The following is a 26621-nucleotide window of genomic DNA, read 5'->3' on the forward strand; positions in this document are numbered from 1 at the left end:
GGATGGCCATGGGCCTCCCGGGAGCCTTGGGCCCCGGGCAGCCGCCCGAACGATAATTTGCCACTGACTCCTCCTCCTCACATGCACTCTGCGCCTTCTATGGGAGCGGGGGCGGCCGGCCGAAAATAGGGCATGTCCCATTTTTTGACGGCCGGTTTGCCCAGCCCGTCAAAGAATCAGTCGTGTGAATAGCCCCATTAGGGGTATATTGTTCCTACTGCGGCCGGGTGACAGCTGTTTTATGAACGGTCATCACCCGGCCGGGAAACCCTGTCGTGTGAATAAGGGCTAAGGGATGAAAAAACATGGCTAAGAATGTTTAACCTTTTGAGTGTCCGTAAAATCACAAAATAACTTACATTTTAGAGAAACAGATGATTCTTCATAACACAAAATGGATTGTTCATTCAAGATGGACTGACATAACCACACTTTGGCTTCGTTCACATCTGCGTCAGGGCTCCGTCCTGGCGTCCCGTTGGAGATTCCCGTCAGAACCGAAAACCCTGACTGAAACAAACGGAAACAATAGGTTTCCGCTTCCATCAACATTGATTTCAATGGTGACGGATCCGGTGCCAATGGTTTCCGTTTGTTTCAGTTGTGCAAGGGCTCCATCGTTTTGAGTCATTTACACATATGCCCTAGGTACTTCTTTTGTGACTTACAACTGTTGTGCGACCTCCAGTCACACACATTTAGTTCTAACCCTCATATAGCAGAGCAGCAGTAAAGCTGAATGTAGCGTTGTCATGAGGGCACCAGTTCTACATTCACTATACTGTGGCATCATTTACTCCGCAGCCTGATGCTCCCAGTCCAGGAACTCGATGAACGCGCCCTCTGGTTGCTGGAGTGCAGTGGTTGCTAGGAACAGCTGACGTCACTTCCTCTTCCGGGTCAGTCTGCCCCATGTGTGCTCCATGCCCATAGTGATTACAGCGTCGCCAGGCTTGGTCGTGAGTGTGACTTTCATTTGTCTCGTGTGTACGTGAATGTGTGTCCGCTGTTGTGTAGTCCGGGCTGGTTGTCTGTACTGCAGGTCCTTTACAAGCGCCACAATGTTTCTACACTGATAGCTGCCACTTACTACCACACAGTGTGGAGCAGCCATTACTGTCTGTACATAGGGTACATGTCTTCAAACTGTGTTCCCATATAGCTTACCGTTAAAGGGGTTCATAGAAAGTCATTCATGTTATGCTTCCATTTATATGTATTGTTGTATGTTAATTTTCTCCTGCAATATCTGACTTCTATGGCTACACACGATTCAATTGTATAATTAAAGGGACTTGATTTCCCTGCGACTTTAAGTCTAGCCTAGAAATTTAGAACAAGACCTAAAGCCAATTATGGCTGATGGAACAAATTGTCCTCGTTGCACACTGATTAACAATCCGATTTTCATATTCATTACGTCTATGGCCAGCGTTCGGTTTAGTAGAATGACGGATTGTGGTTAGATAATTGCTGAGCACATTCTGACTGTCACCGATTATACTATATGGATAATAATGTATAGTAGTTTGTTCTACTGGCTGGAGCATTCATCAGACATGTGACTTAAAGGGAAAACAACCACTGTCCATAAGCCGTAATAGGGCATATGGACATCAGACAGGGGGTCCATAAGCCCAGAACAGAAAGCCGCTCGCCATCCTTGTATTACATGGATGGCTTTTTATCTGAGAGGCCGTCCTGTAATACTACATTTACCCTGCAGGGGAAAAGCCTGCCTGGCTGTGGCTTCTACTGGTAAAGTCAGCTGTTTGACGAGAGTGGAACCCGAGGCGATCATTTTGATCGTCCTGACGTCCGAATTTTGAAAGGGATTGTCCTCTTTAAAGTCTCTCAGCAGTTTTGAACTCCTTCCCGCAAACTATTGACAGCGCTAGATAGGTGATGTTATTAGAAGAAAGGTGGAGGGACGGCGCCTTGTGCAATATGTCACAATGATTTTGGGTGACTGGGAGAACCCATAAGAAATATGCTCACCTGGTAAAATAAAAGTACACGCTTGTAACCCATTCTGAGGTATGTAGGACGACTGCTAGTCCAAATTACTAATTCAATCCAGACCTCTGCGGGTACGACGGACAAGTCAAATAAATAATAATAAAAAAAAGATGCCTTTAATGGTGCTTTCTGTTCTTAAAGTATTTCCACGTAGACAAAGGAGGTGATGTGAGAATTCTTTTTATAAGGGCTTATTCAGACGAACGGGATATACGTCCGTGCAATGCGCGTGATTTTCACGCGCGTCGCACGGACCTATATTAGTCTATGGGGCTGTACAGACAGTTGCGTGATTTTTCTGCGGCGAAAAAGTCACGACATGTCCGTTCTTTGGGCGTATTTCGCGCGTCACGCACCCATTGAAGTGAATGGGTGCGTGAAAATCATGCATGCCACACGGAAGCACTTCCGTGGGAAGATCGTAATTCGCGCAACAGCAGTGAAAAGGATGAATGAAAACAGAAAAGCACCACGTGCTCTTCTGTTTACAAACATCCAAACGGAGTGTCATAATGATGGTGGCTGCGCGAAAAGCACGCAGCCACGCATCATACGGGGCCGAGACACGGAGCAGCCAAGTGCCTTTTGCGAGCATAAAACGCCACGTTTTTTGCGCGTGCAAAACGCACACGCTCGTGTGAATCCAGCCTAAGGGTAAGGCCCCATGCACACAAACATATTTTTTTCCTCCCGTAAATACGGGTCCGGTGTCACACATATTTGACCCGTATTGCACCAGTATTTATGGACCGGTGCCCGTAAATACAAGTCCGGATTCACCCGTATTCCACCCGTATTTACGGGCATGTTTTCGCTGCAAAATTGCACTGCACTAATCAGCAGCCCTTTCTCTCTCTCAGTGCAGGATAAAGAGAAGGGGCAGCCCTTTCCGTAGTAAAAGAAATTCATACTTACCCGGCCGTTGTCTTGGTGACGCGTCCCTCTCTTGACATCCAGCCCGACCTCCCTGGATGACGTGGCCGTCCATGTAACCGTGGCAGCCTGTGATTGGCTGCAGTGGTCACATGGGCTGAAACGTCATCCCGGGAGGCCGGACTGGAGGAAGAAGCAGGGAGTTCTGGGTAAGTATGAACTTCTATTTTTTTTTACACCTTGATCTATATTGTGATCGGTAGTCACTGTCCGGGGTGCTGAAAGAGTTAATGCCAATCGTTTAACTCTTTCAGCACCCTGGACAGTGATGATCCCCTGACGTCGCCTAGGAACGCTCCTGTAATTACGGGAGCCCCATAGACTTCTATGGGCTGCCCGTGCCGTTATTACGACCTGAAATAGGACATGTTCTATATTTTTCAACGGCCCGGGCACCTTTCCATAAGCCCGGGCACCTCCCAGGCAGGGCTTAACAGAGGCAGAGTGAAGGCAGCCCTGGGGGTCTTCATTAGGCCCCTGGGCTGCCATAAGAGCCATCGTCACCCCCCCCATTTCGTTGCGGGGGGCGATGAGCTGTCGGAGGGGGCCGCTCCCCTCTTTTCAACGCCTCAGATGTTGCGATTGACTGCAGCATTTGAGGGGTTAAACATCCAGGAACAGCATGATTGCTGCTCCTGGCAGTTAGTCCTGAGTGTCACCTGTAAAACACAGCCGACACCCGCAGAATATGGAGCGCGCTCCAAACATCACCCCCCGCACCAGGACATACCGGTGCGTCCTGCTGTGCTAAGGGGTTAAGGGGGCTTTACACTGGGCAATTATCAGGCAAACGATCGTTTATAGAACGCTTGTTGCCGATAATTGCCATGTGTGAACAGGGCACCGATCAACAGATGTTTGCGCAAACGCTCGTTCATCTGCTGATTGTAAAGGTTTAAAAAGGTAAAATATCGTTGTCGGCAACACATCTCTTTGTATAAACAGGGAGACGCGCTGCTGACATGATAATAATGTATGGGGACGAGCGATCCGAGTAACGAGTGCTCGTCTCCATACGTAGCTCCTTGTGACTGGAGCAAACGAGCGCCGATCAAAGAGCTGTCTCGTTGATCGGCGCTCACTGCACCGGCCAAAATTGTCAGGTGTAATAGGGCCTTTAGTCTGACAAAGGACTACGCTTTTCGGGGAGTAATCTCTTTTGATATATGAAGGGAATCACTGCCCAAAAGGCAAAATCCTTTGTGAGACAGGCTATGTTCAAGGGAAAACAGCTCCTGACTTTCAGACGTTTTTTTAAGCAACTTGTGTTTTTATGGCCGTTTGTCTATAGAGTTAATGAAAAAGGACTCCCAAAAACGGCTCAAGAAGTTATATACTCTACTTTTTCACGGGCGTTTTTTTTACGCGGCCGTTTTTCAAAACAGACCGCGTAAAAAACGGCCCGTCGGAACAGAACAACGTTTTTCCCATTGAAATCAATGGGCAGATGTTTGGAGGCCTTCTGCTTCCGATTTTTTTTCAGCCATTTACGGCGTGAATATAAGCCGTGTGAACATACCCTAATAAAAAGAATTTTCATATCACCAGTGACCTTTGTCTACGTTGAAATACTTTCTGATAAGAATAGACAGCGCCATTAAAAAGAACCTGTCAGTAGGTTTGGAACCACTAAACCACCAGCATATCATTATGGAGCGGAGACTCCAAACCTGCCTACCTCCAAAACCGACGTTTAGGGAATAGTTATTCATCTACAACTTCCCGCTCTGAAACCAGAAGCCACTGCACCCATTTAGTGAGTTCTAATTTACTTTACTAACTGTTCTAGAAACGTTTTTGAGGTAGGCAGGATTGGCATACTAAACACCAGCTGCATGCTGAGGGATTACTGGCTCAAACTACTGACAAGACTCCGTTCAACCCCATGGCACCGCAGCCAATTTTAATTTTTCCCTCCCCACATTCCAAAAGCCATACATTTTTTAATAGCTGTATGAGGGCTTGTTTTTTTTGCGAGACAAATTGCAGTTTTTACTGGCACCATTTAATGTATGACAAAATGCACTGGGAAACTGTAAAAAAATAAAAAATCTTTGTAGGGTGGAATATTCTTTGTGGTTCATTTTTACGCCATTAACCATGCGGTAACTTTACACGTTAACTTTATTCTGCAGGTCGATCCGGTTACGACGATATCAAATTTATATATATTTTTTGTTTTACTACTACTATTTGTTTAACCCCTAATACCAAGCAATGTTTTAAGTTTTTTCCATCGTCACATTCAAAGAGGTTTAACATTTTTATTTTTCCGTCGACAAACCTGTATAAGGAATTGCGGTCCCACTCATTTCTATGGGCCCATGCACACGACCGTGGTTTCCACGGTCCGGACATGTCTTATTACGGCTGTGTTTTGCCGTCCAGGCTCATAGAAAATAATGATAACAATAAGGCCTCGTTCACATCTTCATCGGGATTCCGTTCATGGGTTCCATCAGGCTTTTCCGTCAGGGGAACCCACGAACGGAAACCATAGCTTTCTGTTTGCATTAACATTGATTTCAATTTTAAAATTAAAATTTTTATTAAACTTTTTTTATGTCCACTAGAGGACTTCACTATGCGATCTTTTTATCGCTTTTATAATGCACTGCAATACTTCTGTACTGCAGTCTATTACTGCCCGTGTGTGTGAAAAACTGACAGGTATCTGTTAGGCCATGCCTCTGCCATTCTCTAGAGGCAGACCTGGGGGCCTTTACTAGGTCCCCCAGCTGCCATAGAAACTATCGGGTGCCAATTGGGGTGAGGGAGCCCCCTTCCTCTAAAACCACTCAGTAGCGGTGGTCGCTATTAACCGGCACATCTGAGGGGTTAAACATGAACGGAAACCACTGCTCCAATCGGTGCCCGAGGCTGTCAGAAACAGCCTGTGCTTCAGGAGCACAGCGCCCGATGTGGGTAAACAACTTCTGAAGGGCTGACATGAAAAGGCGGCGCGTCACAAAAGCTACCCCGCATGGCCAACGTAAAAAGACTATACGCCAGCATTTAAGGGGTTAAAAAACATGTTGCCATATTCTCAGACATAACGTTATTATTTTTCCGTCGATTGAGTGGTGTGGGGGCTTTTTTTTTTTTTTTGCGGCATGGGCTGTAGTTTTTATTTGTACCATTTTGGGGTGTATCCGACTGTTTGATCACCTTTTATTCCACTTTTTTGGGGAGGTAAGGTGTAAAAAAAAAAAAGTTAAATTCTGGCGTTTTTTACGTTTTTTCCCTTTTTTTTTTTTTACAGCGTCCATCGTTTGGGTTAAATAATACTACATTAGAATAGTTCCAATTTTTACAGATGCGCCGATACCAATTATGTTAAAAAAATTTTTTTTTTTACATGATCCGTATAGGGGTTGTCCAGGCAGAGGGCGTTTTTCAATACTTATGTCCTATCCAAAGGATAGGTCGTCAGTATAGGATCGGTGGGGGTCCGACACTCGGACCCCGCACCAATCAGCTGCCTCCGGGCGCCGGAAGCTATGCAGGATTGGTGCCGGAAGAAGATGGCTCCGGTCGCAGTATAGCCGCCATGCTGCAGTACTGAAGGTGATCGGTGCAGGTCCCAGTGTCCCATCAATCATATACTGATGACCTGTCCTTTAGATATGTCATCAGTATGAAAAAACCTCCCTCTGCCTGGACAACCCCTTTTAAGGGGTGGTCTGCTTTCGACAATCGTTCATAGAAGGGTCCCTTGACCTTGTGGGGAAATTCCCTGAAGCGCCAACACAGGGGAAATTATGTCCATTCTAATTAATGGGTTGTCTGTGTAATACCAGACAGGTCCTCCAGAGAGAGAGAGCGAGAGAGAGAGATGCTTTTTGTGATCGCTCTCCACTCTGGTCAAGAGATGTGGCTCTCGAACAGGAGTCCCTTGTTATCTCAGAATTATCTTCTCGGATATATGAAAATGTGTTGTTTTTTTTTAAAACTGGATAAAAACTTTTAACAAGCTATGAAAGTAACAATGCTAAACCAGCACATTTTAGTTTAGTTTCTGCATCATCAGCTTCATAGAGCAGAAGTGCTGGTAGCAAAATCCCCAACGTTACTTTCAGCCCTGCACTATGCAGAAGAAGATGGCATCCCAGCCTTTCCAGTAATACTTACCACTTGACGCAGAGGAACTTTTAATGTCATTTCATGACTGCTTGCAGAATACCAACATGGGGAAACTGAGAAAGAGGCGTAACTGGAAAGCAAGACAAGTGCAGTGCACAGAGGACAACTCCGAACCCAAGCAAAGTGTTCAGGTTGAAGTAGAAGGTAAGATTTTGATACCTGATGGTAATATAAAAAAATGTTTATGACCGCTTTATTACTTAAAAAAAACAATAAAAAAAATATTTCAGGAGCTGAACAACTGAAAGGTGTGGACAAGAGTAACGCTCTAGTGTTACCATCCAAAAAATCCAAACAGAAAAAAATTACTCCGAGTGCTCCCAGAAAAAAAAACCTAACTCGAAAACAGAAAAAAGCTCTTCAGAAGATTTTGGAGCAAAAAGAAAAAAAGAGCCAGGTTTGTCCCTTTTTTTTAATTTGTTTTAGAGAAAAAGAGTGCGCCTTGTCTTTATACCATCAGCTGTTTCTGCACCAGTGGCCAACCCAGTATCTACTGGATGTGCTCACAAATCATCGCATCTACTTTCCCAGTAAATATTCAGACATGCCTGTGCAAGAAATATTCTACGGCTGAGTTCAAATGGAACAGATTTTTCCACAGTGGATTTGCCATGGATCTTACCTTTTCACTGCAAAAGCGCAACATAATAGGCATTCTGCAGGTTTAAAAATCTATAGCATACCCTCAAATCCATAATGGAAAAATCTGCTACGACTATATGGAGTTTTGTAAAACCCCATTTGCTAATCTTGAACTGTGAACTTGTTGCGGGTTTTCGATGCGACTTATCCACCATGTCTAAAGGTCGCCTAATGGGAAGCATGTTGTTTACTTATTCAAAAAATTCAGCCTGTAATCCGTGCTAGATATAAAACAAAAAAAGATCTGCCAAGGTTATACGAAAATCAAAGCAAGGCCTCAAAATATGGCGAAAGTTTACAATCCTACTATGAAAAGTCATATCTTGTCCAGTTTTTTGAGACCAGATTGGATAATTATCCTGTTGTAATTCCAGTTTATGGCTATATTAACCTATAGACAGCTCTGACACAGTAAGTCATTGACAACTGGGGGGAAGGAGGCATCAGAATACAGGGCTCTAAGCATAAATGTACAGCGGCAGGGTGCAAGGTATTCGTAGATCCTAGAAAAGTGGAGCTAGGCTTTCAAAAATTACTTGTGTCTCTAAGATTTGGCTCCCTCCGCGGCAGACAAAAACTGGTACTTTTTAAATAAGTGGTCGCTGTCTGCGAGTGTGGAACCACCTTGACTTACTACTTGTCATGTCATCACAGCAAGACAAAGTAATAAATGATTTGTTTTCCTTTTTGCAGAGATCCGATATCCTCAGTAAGCTGAGTGAGGTACAGGTCTCTGAGAAAGAACTGAGTCTGTTGTATACAACCTCCAAGTTGGGCACAGGGGATCGATTGTACACTTCTAAACGGTAGGATTTTCCAGAGGCGCAATATGCAGTATTTTCTGCTATTAAAGGTTAACTAAACATTCAACAAACTTCTGACATGTCATAGTGACATGTCAGAAGTTTTGATCGCTGGGGGTCTTAGCACTGAGACCCCCACTGATCGCTAAAACGAAGCGGCAAAAGCGCTCGGGTGAGCTCTGAGTTGCTTAAAGGGAATGTGTCGCTAGAATTTTTTATTTTTTTTTCCTAGTTAAACAGTTAGAATATAAATGATTACACATTGTTTTAATTTTTTCACAAGTCAGGAAATATTATAAATTAGATTCAATAGAGGGAGCAATTCCCAAAATTGCAGCATTGGCAATGTGGTAAAGCAACCTCATTTATTTATGCTGCAAATTTGGAGTAGACACACTCGCTAGTGTCCTCACACAATCCCCCCTCCTTTATCCTGGCTAGTGCCAGGAGAAAGGAGGGGGTTGAATGTTCAAACCTACACTGTGTGCCGGCATTTTCTGAGCGAATACACAGTGTAGTAGGATTAGATACAGTGGTAATCAGACAGTATAATACTAACATACACACACATCACATACACAAACATAACTACACAAACATAACTTACCTGCTCCTGCCGCCTCCGCTCCTAGTCCTTGCGTCTGCTCTGCCTTGAACATATGGCCGGAAGCCGGGACCAGAAGTCGTCATCTTAGGGTATGTGCACACGGTAGCAGGCTTTTACGTCTGAAAAGACAGACTGTTTTCAGGAGAAAACAGCTGCCTCGTTTCAGACGTAAATGCTCCTCCTCGCATTTTGCGAGGCTTCTCTGACAGCCGTAAATTTTGAGCTTTGCTTCATTGACATCAATGAAGAACGGCTCAAATTACGTCTGAAAGAAGTGTCCTGCACTTCTTTTGACGAGGCTGTATTTTTACGCGTCGTCGTTTGACAGCTGTCAAACGACGACGCGTAAATGACAGGTTGTCTGCACAGTACGTCGGCAAACCCATTCAAATGAATGGGCAGATGTTTGCAGACGTATTGTAGCCCTATTTTCAGACGTAAAACGAGGCATAATACGCCTCGTTTACGTCTGAAAATAGGTCGTGTGAACCCAGCCTTACTGTCCGGCCGCAGCTTCTGGTTCACATGAAAATGGCAACGGATGTCGCTCTACCAAAGACCTTCCTTTTGGTCTGTGTGGGAGCGGCGCATGCGCCGTTCCCACACAGACGGCGTACACTATAGTGAATGGAACGGCTCCCGTTCGAATTCTCTATGGGGATGTATGTGCCGTATTCCATCTCTGTATGTCGTTAATCGACACCGAGATGAAAAAAAAATGGCAGCCCCCATAGAGAAGTAAAAGTAAGAAAAAAGTACAACACAAAAAAACAAATAAATAAAATTTATTTTGATGACATACTAAAAGCAATATTTTTTTTCGTGACACCTTTCCTTTAATTTCTGATCGGCTTTTCTCAGAAAGCCGAGCAGAAATGAAGTGGCTCAGCACTCACACGAGCTCTTAGTTTTAGCGATCGGTGGGGGTCTCAGTGCCCAGACATGTCAGAAGTTTGTTGAACGTTTAGTTACCCTTTAAAGACGTTGTGTAATTCGCTTTGCTTAATAAAGTATGTGCGTCATTGTTTTGCTTTCTGATTTTAACACCTTAAGGACGCAGCCTAGTTTTGGCCTTAAAGGGGTTTTCCGAGATAAAATGACTGTGTTAATGTTTGTAATTTATTATTGTATGGGCTGTTCTGTTGTACCGCTCGTAACGCGCATGCGTGGTCCCTGCTGTTATCTCGAGAACAGCTAGGACCTTGAGAACAGCAGGGACCACGCATGCGCATTACGGGCCGTACAGCAGAACAACCTATACGCGGCACGTTACAAGTGACGTGTCATATACACGGAAAAGAATTGAAGATCAACACAGCGGCCAGAGTGACATCACCCGTCCAGTACCCCACGGCAGCATCTGGAAACACGGTCAATTTGGAAAATGTAAGTATATTACAAACGTATTTACATTAATAAATTACAAGCATTAACATAAAGTCATTTTATCTCGGAAAACCCCTTTAACCCCTTAAGGACGCAGCCTAGTTTTGGCCTTAAAGGGAATGTGTTGCCAGAAAAACATGTTTGTTTTTTTTTTTTAATTAAACATTTAGTGTGTGGGTAATTAAACATTGTTCAAATTTTTTTTATTTTTTTCACGAGTCAGGAAATATTATAAATTAATTCTAATTTATAATATTTCCCATTTCTGGTCACTAGATGGAGCTATTCCCAAAATTGCAGCATTGCAAAATTGGGTAAAAAGCCCTCGCTCTAGTGAGCTCTCAGCATTCCCCCCTCCTTTATCCTGGCTAGTGCCGGGATAAACGAGGGGTTTGAACGGTGTAACCTCCTACACTGTGTGTCGCCATTTTTTGAGCTAACACACAGTGTAGTAGGTTTACATACAGTAGTAAACACACACAAACACGAACATACATTGAAATCTCTTACCTGCTCCTGCTGCCGCGGCTCCCTCCGGCCCGTCCGCTCCGTCTGCTGCCGCTGGTCCTAGTGCACAAGTCCGGAAGCCGCGACCGGAAGTAGTAATATTACTGTCCGGCCGCGACTTCCGGTCCACAGGAAAATGGCGCCGGACGGCGCCAATTTCAAATTGGACTGTGTGGGAGCGGCGCATGCGCAGTTCCCACACAGACGCCGTACACAGAAGTGAATGGGACGGGACCCGTTCGCAGTCCCTTTGGGACTGTGGCTGCCGTATTCCATGTCTGTATGTGTCGTTAATCGACACATACAGAAATGGAACAAAAAATGGCAGCCCCCATAGGGAAGAAAAAGTGTAAAAATAAGAAAAAATAAAACACAAACACACAAATAAATATAAACGTTTTTAATAAAGCACTAACATCTTTAACATATAAAAAAATAATTTGTGATGACACTGTTCCTTTAAGGCTCAGAGCCCATTTTTCAAATCTGACATATTTCACTTTATGTGGTAATAACGTCGGAATGCTTAAACCTACCCAAGCGATTCTGAGATTGTTTTCTCGTGACACATTGGGCTTCATGTTCGTGGTAAAATTTGGTCGATATATTCAGTGTTTATTGGTGAAAAATTGCAAAATTTAGAGAAAATTTTGAAAAAATTGCATTTTTCAGAATTGAAATGCATCTGCTTGTAAAACAGACGTTACTAGTTCACATTTCCCATATGTCTACTTTAGATTGGCATCGTTTTTTGAACATTATTTTATTTTTCTTGGACGTTACAAGGCTTAGAACATAAACAGCAATTTCTCATATTTTTAAGAAAATTTCAAAAGCCTTTTTTTTAAGGTACCTCTTGAGTTCTCAAGTGGCTTTGTGGGGCCTATGTATTAGAAACCCTGATAAAACACCCCATTTTAAAAACTAGACCCCTCAAAGTATTCAAAACAGCATTTAGAAAGGTTTTTAACCCTTCAGGCATTTCACAGGAATTAAAGCAAAGTGGAGGTGAAATTTGCAAATTTCATTTTTCTTGCTGAATTTCAAATATTTTTTTTTTTCCTGTAACACAGAAGGTTTTACCAGAGAAACACTACTAAATATGTATTGTCCAGATTCTGCAGTTTTTAGAAATGTCCCACATGTGGCCCTACTGCGCTCGTGGACTAAAACACAAGCCCTAGAAGCAAAGAAGCACCTAGTGCATTTTGAGTCCTCTTTTTTATTAGAATATATTTTAGGCAGCATGCCAGGTTTGAAGAGGTGTTGAGGTGCCAAAACAGTAGGAATCTCCCAATAGTGACCCCATTTTGAAAACTACACCCCTCAAGGAATTCATTTATGGTGGTTGTTACCATTTTGACCGCACAGTTTTTTTCACAGCACGTATTTGAATTGGGCTGTGAAATGAAAAAAATTTCATTTTTTCCAATAAAATGTCATTTGTGATCAAAATTTCTTATTTTCACAGGGAACAAAATACCCCATTTTGTTGCCCAATTTGACCTTAGTGTGGCAATACCCCATTTGTTGTGATAAACTGCCGTTTGGGCCCATGGGAGGGCTCAGAAGGAAAGGAGCGCTATATGTTTGTTGGAGTCCAGATTTTGCTGGATTGGTTTTCGAGTGCCATGTCGCATTTGCAGAGCCTCAGAGGTATCAAAGCAATGGAAACCCACCAAAAGTGACCCCATTTTGGAAACTACACCCCTCAAGGAATTCATTTATGGGTAATGTGACCATTTAGACCCCATAGTTTCTTCACAGAACTTATTTGAATTGGGCTGGGAATTAAAAAAATATATATATTTTTTCCAATAATATGTCATTTTAGCTCTAAAATTCTTATTTTCACAAGAAATAAAATACTCCATTTTGTTGCCCAATTTGTCCTGAGTGCGGCAATACCCCATTTGTGGTGATAAACTGCCGTTTGGGCCCATGGGAGGGCTCAGAAGGAAAGGAGTGCTGTGTGTTCTTTGGAGTCCAGATTTTGCTGGGTTGGTTTTCGGGTGCCATGTCGCATTTGCAGAGCCCCAGAGGTATCAAAGCAAAAGAAACCAACCACAAATGACCCCATTTTGGAAACTACACCCCTCAAGGAATTCATTTATGGGTGTTGTGACCATTTTGACCCCATAGTTTTTTCACAGAACTTATTTGAATTGGGCTTGGAATGAAAACAAAATTATTTTTTTCAAATAATATGTAGTTTTGGCTGAATTTCTTATTTTCACAAGAAACAAAATACCCCATTCTGTTGCGCAATTTGTTCTGAGTGCCGCAATACCCCATTTGTTGTGATAAACTGCCGTTTGGGCCCATGGGAGGGCTCAGAAGGAAAGGACGACCATTTGGCCTACTGGAGATTTTCTAGTGCGAAGTCATGTATGCAGAAGCCCCTGAGGTACCAGTACAGTTGAAACCCGCAAGAAGTGACCCCGTTTTAAAAACTACACCCTTAAGGCATTCATCTAGAGGTGTAGTGAGCATTTTGACCAGAGACCTACACCCCATAAACTGTAATGTGGGTTCTCCCGGGTATGGCAATACCCTACATGTGGCTGTTATCAGCTGCCTGGGCACACAGCAGGGCTCAGAGGGGAAAGACGAGGGGGGATAAGCAGTGCGGAGTGCATCAGGGTAAGTAAAATTGGGGTAAATTATAAACCAAGGGATGTATGATAAATTTTAAAACTGACTTTCATACAGACCTCTGGTTATTCGGGACACGTGTCACATTGATATATTGTGTCATCCCTTATCGCCCTCTTATAGCAGACTTTGCACCTCTTTTGACTTTTTCCCTTCGTGCCAGTTTGGGGAACTTCTCCTGGAAAGTGTTGCCGCCTTGGTACGATGCGTGTGGCCCCGCTTCCAGAAGTACTGGGTGCCCCCCCTTCTTGGTCCCTAAAGATTAGGTCCTTGATAATCACCTCTTGAAATTCCAGGAAAGTTCCCGTCTGGCCTGCACATCGACGTAGCACGTACGCATTGTACAATGCCATCTGTATGATGTGCCCGGCCAGCATCTTATACCACACCGCAGGGCTTCAGGATTTGATCTTACAAGTCCATCCCTCCCATGTACCTATTGTAGTCCAGGATGCAGTCTGGTTTGGGGGTGGCCTTTCCTTCATATAGTCTAAACCTGTAGGTATACCCGGATGCACTCTCGCAGCTTATACATCTTCACGCCATACCTTGCCCTCTTACCCGGCAGGTACTCGCGGAATTGAACCCTCCCTTTAAAATGTACCAGGGACTCATCAATAGAAATACACTTCTCGGGGGTGTATGCTTGGGAAAACCGGGCACTGGAACGGTCTAATAGGGGTCTCCGTTTATACAAACGGTCAAAACTGGGGTCATCTCGGGGTGGGCACGGCTCATTATCAGTATAATGTAAGAAGCGAAGTATTGCCTCATTTATTTATTTTTTTAGGTTCCAGTTCAGATCTGAAGTTGCTTTGAGGGGCCCATATATTAGAAACCCCTATCAAATACCCCATTTTAGAAACTAGACCCCTCAAAGTATTCACAACAGCATTTAGAAAGTTTATGAACCCTTTAGGTGTTTAACAGAAATTTAGAGCAAAGTAGAGGTGAAATTGACTTTTTTTTTTGTCAGAAAATCCTCTTTATACCTTTTTTTTTATAACACAAAAGGATTTATCAGAGAAACGCAACTTAATACGTATTGCCCAGATTCTGCTGTTTTGTGAAATATCCCACTTGTGGCCCTAGTGCGGTAATGGACTTAAGCACCGGCCTCCGAAGCAAAGGAGCACCTAGTGGATTTTGAGGCCTCTTTTTTATTAGGCACCATGTCCGGTTTGAAGAGGTCTTGTGCTGCCAAAACATTGGGAACCCCCTTAAAGTGACCCCAATTTGGAAACTAGACCCCTTGACGAATCCATTGTAGTTTTCTTGGGGTGCATGCGGCTTTTTGATCAGTTTTTGTTCTATTTTTAGGTGGCGTGGTGACTAATAAACAGCAATTCTACTATTGTTTTTTTATTCTTTTTTTTTTTACTGCTTGCACCGTGCACTATAAATGACATATTCACTTTATTCTGCGGGGCGATACGATTACGGTGATACCAAATGTTTATAGTTTTTTTTTATGTCTTATGGCGTTTGTTTACAAAACGTATTTTATTGTGCAATCATTCACTTTTTGTGTTGCCTTATTCTAAGAGACAACATTTTTATTTTTCAATCAATAAAGCCGTGCGAGGACTTATTTTTTGCGTAACGAACTGTAGTTTCGATCAGTACCATTTTTCGTTACATGCAACTTTTTGATCTCTTTTTATTCCATTTTTTGGGAGGTGAAGTGACCAAACAATTGTGGTTCGGTTTATTATTATTTTCTTTTACGGCGTTCACCACGCGGGATAAATAACGAAATAATTTTGTAGTTCAGGCCGTTACGGACGCGGCGATACCAATTATGTATAGTTTGTTTGTTTATATATTTTTATTAATAATAAAGGACTGATAAGGGAAAAAGGGGGATTTTTACTTTTAATACTTTTAAAACTTTTATTTTCTTATTTTTACACATCTTTTTTTTTACTGTATTACTTTGTCCCACTAGGGGACTTGAGGGCAGGAGGCCCTGATCGCTATTCTAATACACTGCACTACAAGCGTAGTGCAGTGTATTAGAACTGTCAGCTACTCACTGACAGCAAGCATAGTGGGTCCTGACGTTGTCAGGACCCACTAGGCTTCCGTCTATGGCATAGCCGGACGCCATTGTTTGGTGTCCGGTTGCCATAGTCACCATCGCCGGCCGCTATCGCGTAGCAGGCCGGCGATGGCCGCTTAACCCCTAAAAAGCCGCGATCTCTATAGAACGCAGCTTTTAAGGGGTTAATCAGCGGGGACACAGCGATCGGTCCCCGCTGTAGGAGCTGTGACAGCTGCTGAACAAGACAGCAGCTGTCGCAGCTCCTGTATGTGTCGGGAGGACGGCCGAAACGGCCGTTACTCCCGAGACGTACTATTAGGTCATGGAGCGCGAACGATACAGCTGCCATGACCTAATAGTACGTCCAGGAGCGGGAAGGGGTTAAGGCTCAGAGCCCATTTTTCAAATCTGACATGTCTCACTTTATGTGGTAATAACTCTGGAATGCTTATACCTATCCAAGCAATTCTGAGATTGTTTTCTCGTGACACATTGGGCTTTATGTTAGTGGTAAAATTGGGTCGATATATTTAGTGTTTATTTGTGAAAAATGTAGAGAAAATTTGGAAAAATAGCATTTTTCTAAATTTAAATGTATCTGCTTGTAAGCCCGATAGTAATACCACACAAAATAGTTACTAGTTCACAGATCCCATATGTCTACTATATGTTGGCAACATTTTTTTTACATTCTTTTATTTTTCTAGGGCGTTACAAGGCTTAGAACATAAGCAGCAATTTCTTATATTTTGAAGAAAATGTCAAAAGCCCCTTTTTTTTTTTTTTTAGGTAACAGTTCAGTTCTGAAGTGGCTTTGATGTGCAATCTATATTGGAAACCCCCATAAACACCACATTTAAAAACTAGACCCCTCAAAGTATTCAAAACAGCATTTAGAAAGTTTATTAACCCTTTAGGTGTTTCACAAGAATTTAAAGCAATGTAGAGTTGAAATTTACAAATGTATTTATTTTTGTCAGAAAATCCTTTTCCTTTTATTTTTTTCTGTAAAACAGAAGGTTTTACTAGAGAAACGCAACTCAATATTTATTGCCCAGATTCTGCAGTTTTTAGAAATATCCCACATGTGGCCCTAGTGCGGTAATGGATTGAAACACCGGCCTCAGAAGCAAAGGAGCAGCTAGAGGATTTTGAGGCCTCCTTTTTATTATGCACCATGTCCGGTTTGAATAGGTCTTGTGGTGCCAAAACAGTGGAAACCTCCCAAAAGTGACCCTATTTAGCACACTAAACCCCTCAAGGAACTTATCGAGGGGTATAGTGAGCATTTAGACCCCACATGTTTTTTGCTCCATTTTAAGGAATTAGACTGCAATTAATATTAAAAATCTCATTTTTCAGATAAAAGGTACAAATTTTTATTTTTACAAGGAATAAAGGAGAAAAAGCACCCCAACATTTGTAAAGCAATTTCTCCCGATTTACGGCAATACTCCATATGTGGTCATAAACTGCTGGTTGGACAAACGGCAGGGCTCAGAAAGACAGGAGTTCTATTTGGCATGTAGATTTTGCTGGATTGGTTTCTGGGCGCCATGTCGCATTTGCAGAGCTTCTGAGGTACCAGTACACGGGAAACCCCTTATAAGTGACCCAATTTTGGAAACTAGACCCCTTGAGGAATTCATTGTAGTTTTTATGGGGTGCATGTGACTTTTTGATCAGTTTTTATTCTATTTTTTAAGAGGCATGGTGACTTAAAAACAGCAATTCTACTATTGTATTTTATTGAATTATTTTCTTTACAGCGTTCGCCGTGCGCTATAAATGACATATTCACGTTATTCTGCGTGGCGATACGATTACTGCGATACCATAGCTTTATAGTTTTTTTTTATGTCTTATGGCGTTTGCACAATAAAATACATTTTATAAAGAATCATTTAATTTTTGTGTTACCTTATTCTAAGTGCCAGAACTTTTTATTTTTCCATCAAGAAAGCCGCGTGAGGGCTTGTTTTTTGCGTAACGAACTGTAGTTTCGATCAGTACCATTTTTGGGTACATGCAACTTTTTGATCTCTTTATTAAATTTTTTACGAGATGAAGTGACCAAAAAAATTGTGATTCTTGTATGGTTTATTTTTTTCTTTTATGGCGTTCACCGCGCAGGGTAAATAACAAAATACTTTTGTAGTTCAGGCAGTTACGGATGCAGCAATACCAATTATGTATAGTTTATTTGTTTGTTTATTTTTTTTAATAATAAGGACTGCTAAGGGAAAAAGGGTGATTTTTTACTTTTATTACTGCAAAACTTTTATTTTTTTATTTTTCCACACTTTTTATTTTTTCACTTTTTTTATTTTGTCCCACTAGGGGACTTGAAGGCAGGAGGCCGTGATCGCAATTCTAATACACTGCACTACATGCGTCATAGCTGGAGGCCATTGTTAGGCCTCTGGTTGCCATAGCAAACATCGCCGCCCGCTATCATGTAGCGGGACGTCTATGGTGCTATAACCCCTAAGAAGCCGCGATCGCTATTGAATGCACTTACCATGACCTAATAGTATGTCAAGGAGAATGAATGGATTAAATGAAAACCGTGGGTGGTTTTTAAAAATATATTGGCATGATAACATTTTTAGTGACATATGAAGTTAAAGGGGTTTTCACATGTTAGACATTTATGGTATGTCCACCGGCTATGCTATAAATGTCTTATTGGTAGGGGTACGACCTCTAGTTTGCAACTAATTGAAAGAGTGGGCAACTTTCAGCTTTCCTAACCGGCACATTTACACTGCTTATCTTTTATAGGACATTTGATGACGTAAATAGTCCAGGATTGGTATGCATAAATAGCATCAGCGGAGCCAACAAGAAGCGTAGGCGGAAAGCTCCAGCAGGAGATGATTGGGAAGAGTCAGACAATGTCATGTCTTCTGACAGTTCTGGTGAGGAAGATGAGAGTGATGCTTCTGAGAAGAGGGAAGAAAAAGTTGGGGATAATATCCTCTCTCCAGAGAAACCTATAGATACAGGTGTCTCACAGAGCATCCCAGACAGATCGACGCTAGAATGTACTAAGAATACATCCAAACATAAAACTGCTCCTCCATCCTCACAGCCAGCAATATTCATTCCTGTCGACAGGACTCCTGAAATGCAGGTTTGTATTAATGCATAACCCACTAATACTGCAAGCAGGGTACGAAACCAAAAAAAATGGCAACTAAACCTAAAATAGATATTTGATTATACACTATCTGGCGAAAAGTATGTGGACACCTTACCATCACACCTATTTCAGCTTTGTGGACCTCCCATTCTTAAACTATGGGTGTTTCCAGAATATTTTAGAGTGTGTCTGTTGGAATTTTTGCCTATTCAGCCAAAAGAATATTTGTGAGTTCAGGCATTGATTACTCAAGAGAAAACGTTTCCACTGGTTCAGTGGCTGTGTGCTTTACACCAATCCAACTGACGCTTGCTATTATGGATGGTAATTTTAGGCTTGTGTGCAGCAGCTCGATCATGTAACTCCTAGATGCTTCCCAATAATAGCACTTAGAGTTGACTGGGGCAGATCCGAATTTTCACAAACTGACTTGTGGCAAAGGTAGCATCCTATATGAGCGCCACATTGAAAGTCACTGAGATCTTTGGTATGACCTATACTTTAACCAATTTTTGTCTGTTTAGATTGCTTGTCTATGTGCTTCATTTTGTCCTCCTGTATGCAACGGGTGTGGCTGAAACGCCTGAACTCAATAATAAGGAGGAGTGTCCACATATTATTAGCCATATAGTGTATAAAGTGACTACTAATAGTCACAAGGAGAGATACAGTTAGGTGTAGAATTATTTTGGACAGTGACACAATCTTCATGGTTTGGGCTCTGCATGCCACCACGTTGGATTTTAAATGAAACAACTGAGATGCAATTGAAGTGTAGACTTTCAGGTTTAATTCGAGGGGTTGAACAAAAATATCCTGTGAATCGTTTAGGAATTGCAACCATTTTTCTACACAGCCTCCTCATTTCAGGGGCTCAAAAGTAATTGGACAAATTAACATTACCATAAATAAAATTTTGTTTTTTTAAATAATTTGTAGAGAATCCTTTGCAGGCAATGACTCCCTGAAGTCTGGAACCCGTGGACTTCACCAAACGCTGGGTTTCCTCCTTTGTGATGCTTTCCCAGGTCTTTACGGCCGCTGTCTTCAGTTGTTGCTCGTTTGTAGCTCTTTCTGCCTTAGGTTTTGTCTTAAGCAAGTGAAATGCAGCTCGATCAGGTTGAGATCTGGTGTTTGACTTGGCCATTGCAGAATATTCCACTTCTTTGCCTTAAAAAAAACTCCTGGGTTGCTTTCGCAGTATGTTTTGGGTCTTTGTCCACCTGTACTGTGAAGCGACGTCCAATCAACCTTGCTCCATTTGGTTGAATCTGAGCAGAAAGTATATCCCTGAACACTTCAGAATTCATCCGGTTGCTTCTGTCTTCAGTCACATCATCAATAAACACTAGTGACCCAGTGCCTTTGGCAGCCATGCATGCCCATGCCATCACACTGCCTCCACCATGTTTTACAGAGGATGTGGTGTGGTTTGGATAATGAGCCTTTCCAAGCCTTCTCCATACTTTCTTCCTCCCATCATTCTGGTACAGGTTTATCTTTGTTTCATCTGTCCAAAGAATGCTGTTCCAGAACTGGGCTGGCTTCTTTACATGTTGTTTGGCAAAGTCTAATCTTGCCTTTCTATTTGAGGCTGATTAATTGTTTGCACCTTGTGGTGAACCCTCTGTATTTGCTCTCATGAAGTCTTCTCCTTATGGTAGACTTAGATACTGATACACCTACTTCCAGGAGAGTGTTCTTCACTTGGATAGATGTGGTGAACTGTTGATTTGGCCACTCCGAACATTTGTTCTATCTCTCTGATGGATTTCTTCATTTTTTTCAGCCTAACGATGGTCTGTTTCACTTGCATTGAGAGCTCCCTTGACCTCATGTTGTGGGTTCACAGCAACAGCTTCCAAATGCAAATGCCACACCTGGAATCAACTCAAGACCATTTACCTGCTTAATTGATGATGGATTAACGAGAGAATAGCCCATGCAGCCCATTAAATAACTTTTGCGATAATTGTCCAATTACCTTTGGTCCCTTGAAAAAGAGGCAGCTACATATTAAAGAGCTGTAATTCCTAAACCCTTCCTCAAATTAGGATGTGAATACCCTCAAATTAAAGCTGAGAGTCTGCACTTTAAGCCCATATTGATTATATAACACTATATTTAATATGTTTTGATCACCGCTAAAATGCCAAAACTTGTCACTGTCCAAATAATTCTGGACCTAACTATATATTGCAGATCAGGACATAGTGTCCATTTTATTTACACGAGCTGTTCACATTGTACAAACACAACATAGTGAAAGTTATCTTAGGGCCCATTCACATAAGCGTTGTCTTTCCGTTCATCTGTTCCATTCAACCTTTCCGTCATAGGAACAGATTAACGGAAACTATCGCTTCCGTTTCCATTACCGTTAATTTCAATGGTATTTTTCTGTTTGTTTGCCTCTGTCCCCACTAGGTTTCCATTTTGTGTTTTTTTTTTCATGGAAACAATAGCTTAGTCAACTACACTATTGTTTCCGTGAAAAAAAACATTGAAATAAATGATAATGCAAACGGAAGCGATCGTTTCCGTTTGGCTTTCCGTTCATCTGTTCCTCTGAAGGAAAGTTTGAATGGAACAGATGAACAGAAAGACAACGCTGATATGAATAAGCCGTAAGAAAAGTAACACTTACAACTTCTTTCTTATTGTCTTATCTAGGAGGCTAGGCTAAAACTCCCAATTCTGGCTGAAGAACAGGTCATTATGGAAGCCATTACAGAAAACCCTGTTGTTGTTCTATGTGGTGAGACTGGCAGTGGGAAAACTACCCAGATTCCACAGTTCCTCTATGAAGCCGGCTATGCAAGGTAAGTCATAAATGTAAGTGATAAAGTACACACACAAAAGAAATAGAATTGAAAAAGGAACGGGCTACGGCCATCACCCTCCTATCTGAGATTAAGACTCTGGAAACTTCTCATAAACGGTCCCGCGACCCAGATTGTAAGGTAGCCGTGCTTCAAAAACGAGAAGCAGTTAGATCCTTCCTGGTATCTAAGGCCAAAGCTTCCCTATCCAAATGTTAAAGGAAGGGTGTCGCGAAATTTTTTTTTTTATATCAATTTGCTTTTAGTGCTTTATTAAAAAATGTTTTATTTATTTGTGTGTTTGTGTTTTACTTTTTTTTATTTTTGAACTTTTTCTTGTCTATGGGGGCTGCCATTTTTTTTTTCCATCTCTGTATGTGTCGATTAACGACACATACAGACATGGAATACGGCACATACAGCCCCATAGTGAATGCGAACGGGACCCGTTCCATTCACTATGCTGTACGCCGTCTGTGGGAACGGCGCATGCGCCGCTCCCACACAGTCCAAATGGAAGGTCTTCGACCGAGCGACGTCCGGTGACATTTTCTTGTGGACCGGAAGCCAAGGCCGGACAGTAAGATAATTCCTTCCGGTCGCGGCTTCCGGACTTGTGTTCTAATGCAAGCACTTGGAGCGGCGGCGGCGGCAGGAGCAGGTAAGTTATTTCTGTGTGTATACGTGTTTTAGTGTGTGATTACTACTGTATGTAAACCTACTACACTGTGTGTTCGCTCAAAAAATGCCGACACACAGAGTAGGAGGTTTGATCGTTCAATCCCCTCCTTTCTCCTGGCACTAGCCAGGACAAAGGAGGGGGGATTCTGTGAGCTCACTAGAGCGAGTGAGTCTTCTCAAATTTTGCAGCATAAAGCAATGTGGTTGCTTTACCACATGCCAATGCTGCAATTTTGGGAATTTATAATATTTCCTGACTCGTGAAAAAATTAGAACAATGTTTAATACACTAACTGTTTAACTAAAAAATAAATAAAAAAAATTTCTAGCGACACATTCCCTTTAACGTCATTTTTATGAGTATGGAAACAAATGTAGTAAATCTATTGCTAGAGCATTGCGTATTCAGCAAACACATAACTATGCACCCTTTCTAACCCCCTCTCCCCGCTCTCGGGTCCAACTACCGTTAGACATAGCATCCACGTTTCGCGACCTCTACGCCTCTTTATACAACACTGACTCCAGTAACCAAGCCACGCTCTTTAGTAATTTCAGATCAAACAATAAAGCCTACATTGCTGACTCTGGCCTCCCCTCCCTATCAGAGAACAATCTCACTACTTTGGAAACTCCGATTTCTATACAAGAATTGTCTCATTCCCGCAAGCACTCCCAGTCGGGCAAAGCCCCCTGTTCTGATGGATTTACGCTACCGTACTATAAAAGATTTTTTGAAACCTTGAGCCCGCATTTCTTGGCCTCCTTGAACTCTTTCTCCACTTCCTCTACCAGCCCTCCTGATGCACTCTGAGCACACATTGCGGTGATTCCGAAACCCGATAAGGAACTCTCACAATGCGCTTGCTGCAGACCGATCTCTCTCCTCAACGCAGACATAAAGATTCTTGCTGTACGTTTGGCTCCACTACTGGGGGATGTGGTTCATGCGGACCAGGCTGGGTTTTTGTCAAGTCGGGAGGCACATGACAACACGACTAAGACCATTAATCTTCTCCATAAAGCTCAGTTATCTAATATACCACTCATGATCCTCTCCACAGATGCTGAAAAAGCTTTTGACAGAGTTAACTGGACATACATGGAGGAAACTCTTGTCCGACTCGGCCTTAGATTCCACAAAGTGGGTTGGATAATGTCCTTGTATTCATGTCCCTCTGCTAGAGTCCATGTGAACTGCGTCCTCTCAGACGAGTTCACAATTCACAACGGGACCAGACAGGGTTGCCCTCTATCGCCCCTAATTTTTATTCTGACCTTGGAACCTTTTCTCCAACATATCCGAGCGAACCCTGACATTAACGGTATAAAAGTGCGTACAACGGAAGATAAAGTTGCAACTTATGCAGACAACCTTCTATTTTTCTTGACCAATCCATCCATATCACTCCCGAACCTTATGTGTTAGGGATCTGCCAGGTACTTCATCTAGCTATACTCCTGGGATTAATCAATCCACACCTGAGGCCAGACCTGCTCGACTGACACCATCTCCCACCAACCAGGGTGGCAGGCTCAGGAGTGGGAGAGCCTATCGCGGCCTGGTCTCTCGGAGTTAGCTCCGCCCCCTGCCCTTTATTACCTGCCCTGTGCTCTCCCTCAGTGCTTGTAATTCTTTTGGATTCCTGGCCCCACTGCTGCTTGCTCCAGCCTGCTTCTGCCGTGCTTCTGCCTTGCTGCAGTTCTGCTTGACCTGTTTGCTTGCCCTGGCTTGCTTCTGTCTCCGTGCCTGCTCGGGTGTACTAACTTCGTCCTGGTCCTGACTGTTCGTTCGCCGCCCCGTTTCCTCGTGGCGTTCCGTGGCTACTGCCCCTTCCCTTGCGTGTTCCCTGTTTGTCTTCCTGTGCACTTAGCCAGCGTAGGGACCGCCGCCCAGTTGTACCTCGTCGCCTAGGGCGGGTCGTTGCAAGTAGGCAGGGACAGGGCGGTGGGTAGATTAGGGCTCACTTTCCCTTCACCTCCTTCCTGCCATTACATAATGCATGAATTTCAGCGGTTTTCTAAACACTCTAATTTCAAAATACATTTCTCTAAGTCGGAAGCCATGAACGTTTCCTATTCCCCACCTCTTTTACTTACCTTAGAACAGTCCTTTAGTTTTAAGTGGAACACGACCGCTTTCAAATACCTCAGGGTTAAAATCTCATCTGATCTGAAAGATCTTCTCAGATTAAATTTCCCCCCGCTCCTTGCTAACATAGTCGGACTGCACTAGATGGACGAAAGGTTCTTTCACGTGGAAGGGATGATGCACCATATTCAAAATGAATACTCTACCCAGGATCTTATACCTGTTCCAGGTTCTTCCTATAACTATTCCTCTCTAGTTTTTCAAAGCGGTCAACTCTCTGCAAATATCGTTCATTTGGGCCAGCAAACCACCTAGACTTAAACGCACGCTTCTGTGTAGATCTAAGGATTCAGGGGGACTAGCACTTCCTGATATCAGATCTTATTATATTGCCTCCCACCTTTCGAGGGTAGTAGATTGGTGCAGGTATGCTCTCCTTAAACCATGGATATGTTTGGAACAGAGTTTCACCGAGGTTCCTCTTTCTGTCATTCCGTGGCTAGACCATAATCAGCTCAAACCTCTATGCCAGCAATCTACCATTGGCTCTACACTATTATCCTGCTCCATACCCTCCATGAGGTCCTCCCTACTCCCAGTCCGTTCTTCAAAGAAACCCCATTCTGGGGAACCCACTCTTCCCTTCAGGTCTTAAAGATTCAGTATTACGATCCTGGTTCGCCTCCGGCAAATTTAGGGCATCCCATTTCCTGAGTAGTTCGGAATGGCTCTCTATTGCTGAAATGTCTCAGTTGCCTAACCTTGCGCCCTTAGGTCATTGGAGAGCTCTTCAGCTCAGACATATTTGCACCTCCATTTTGCCCCCCTTCTTATATCAAACCAGCAGGACTCCTTTGGAAGATTTGTGTGATGGTTCTAGACTGATTCACCATACGTTGTCGACGGTCTTACCCTACTTTAGAATCCTCCGGATCTACCTCCCCTAAGTACCACTTGCAATGGGAGGCCGATTTGGAATATTTCTCTCTCGAACGCACACAGATCTCACATCCTCATCCTGGCTCACAAGACTTCGATCAGTTCTCGTTATCAAGAAGCCCGTTATAAATTGCTTTCTCGCTGGTACAGAGTCCGGGTCCGTCTGCACCGCTTCTTCCCTGCAGTTTCTCCTCTTTGCTAGAGATGCGGATTGGAGGATGGTACCCTCCTCCACACCTTTTTGTCCTGCTCTCTACTTACGCCATTTTGGGATGGAGTTAAGCAGGTGATCAGCGAGGTTACAGATACAGGCCTTCCTTTGGACCCGGCTTTCTTCCTCCTCCATCACTGCGACGTCCCCGTTGATGCTTATAGACGCTCTCTGCTACACTTTTTGGCAATGGCAGCTCGCCATTGCATCCCATTAAATTGGAAAACTACCTCTCCTCCTTCTCTGTTCCTCTGGATTTCCAAGGTCAATGATCTCATGCCCATGGAAGACTTAACCTCTTCTCTCAATGACTCATATAATAAGTTTTATCAAATATGGGCTCCTTGGATAGACTTTCAGAGCTCTGACTCATACAAAGACCTCCTTCGACATACCAACAACCCGATTGAGAGTCCTCTATAGCAATGCGGCATACTACACCCTGATGTTCTACAATCCCACCCCGCCTTCCCTTTTTTTTTTTTTTTAATATCTTTCTCTTTCTCTCATCTTCTTTTCTACCTCTCCCCTTTCTTCTAGTCCTTTTACTCGTCCCCAAATATATTGAATACTTTACTCCAAGTGTTATTAGCTATTTGTATATTGCCTCACACCCCCTACGTGTGTAGGGACTATTGTACTGATTTATTCAACATGTTTAGTGCCTTTTGTATTCCTTTTCTGTTTCTTTGTACTCTGTACCCCTTATTCTGTGAAAATGGATCGTCCAGGTCATATAAATAAAGAATTTTAAAAATAAATAAATAGAAGTACAAAAGGCACATATACACATGCATTATAAAAATTATTAAAAATTATTACAGTACAATCCCTTTTTTTAGTCCAGTATGCTCTCTGTTCTGAAATCTCGGAAAAAGAATAAGAAGAGTCCCAAATTATATATTTACATTAGGATGCTTGTACACTATTTCAGTGGCCTTCATAAGGTACTTATATTATTACTATTATCAAGGGCAATGCACCAGAAAAGT

The 26621-nt window shown here is 42.8% G+C and overlaps 2 protein-coding genes across 4 annotated transcripts in view; one reads left to right on the plus strand and one right to left on the minus strand.

Moving 5' to 3' along the window:
* BRI3BP (BRI3 binding protein) overlaps positions 1–796 on the minus strand; it is a 49558-nt gene extending 48762 nt beyond the window's left edge. The window contains exon 1 of the mRNA XM_075833521.1: positions 360–796. The gene's annotated coding sequence lies outside the window, so the exon portion shown is untranslated. The remainder of the gene's footprint in view (positions 1–359) is intronic.
* Positions 797–852: 56 nt separating this feature from the next.
* DHX37 (DEAH-box helicase 37) overlaps positions 853–26621 on the plus strand; it is a 94146-nt gene continuing 68377 nt past the window's right edge. The window contains exons 1-6 of one of the 3 annotated variants that reach the window (XM_075833483.1): positions 853–959; positions 7131–7239; positions 7326–7492; positions 8431–8543; positions 18524–18875; positions 21558–21706. In XM_075833483.1, coding sequence (XP_075689598.1) covers positions 924–959; positions 7131–7239; positions 7326–7492; positions 8431–8543; positions 18524–18875; positions 21558–21706 — 926 coding nt within the window. In that variant the 5' untranslated portion in view covers positions 853–923. Of the gene's footprint in view, positions 988–1114; positions 1132–7130; positions 7240–7325; positions 7493–8430; positions 8544–18523; positions 18876–21557; positions 21707–26621 lie in introns of those variants that run through there. The other 2 variants (XM_075833492.1, XM_075833501.1) reach the window with 2 other exon arrangements.

This window comes from Rhinoderma darwinii, chromosome 1 (genome assembly GCF_050947455.1).
Source record: "Rhinoderma darwinii isolate aRhiDar2 chromosome 1, aRhiDar2.hap1, whole genome shotgun sequence".
In the NCBI taxonomy this organism is placed as follows: domain Eukaryota; kingdom Metazoa; phylum Chordata; class Amphibia; order Anura; family Rhinodermatidae; genus Rhinoderma; species Rhinoderma darwinii.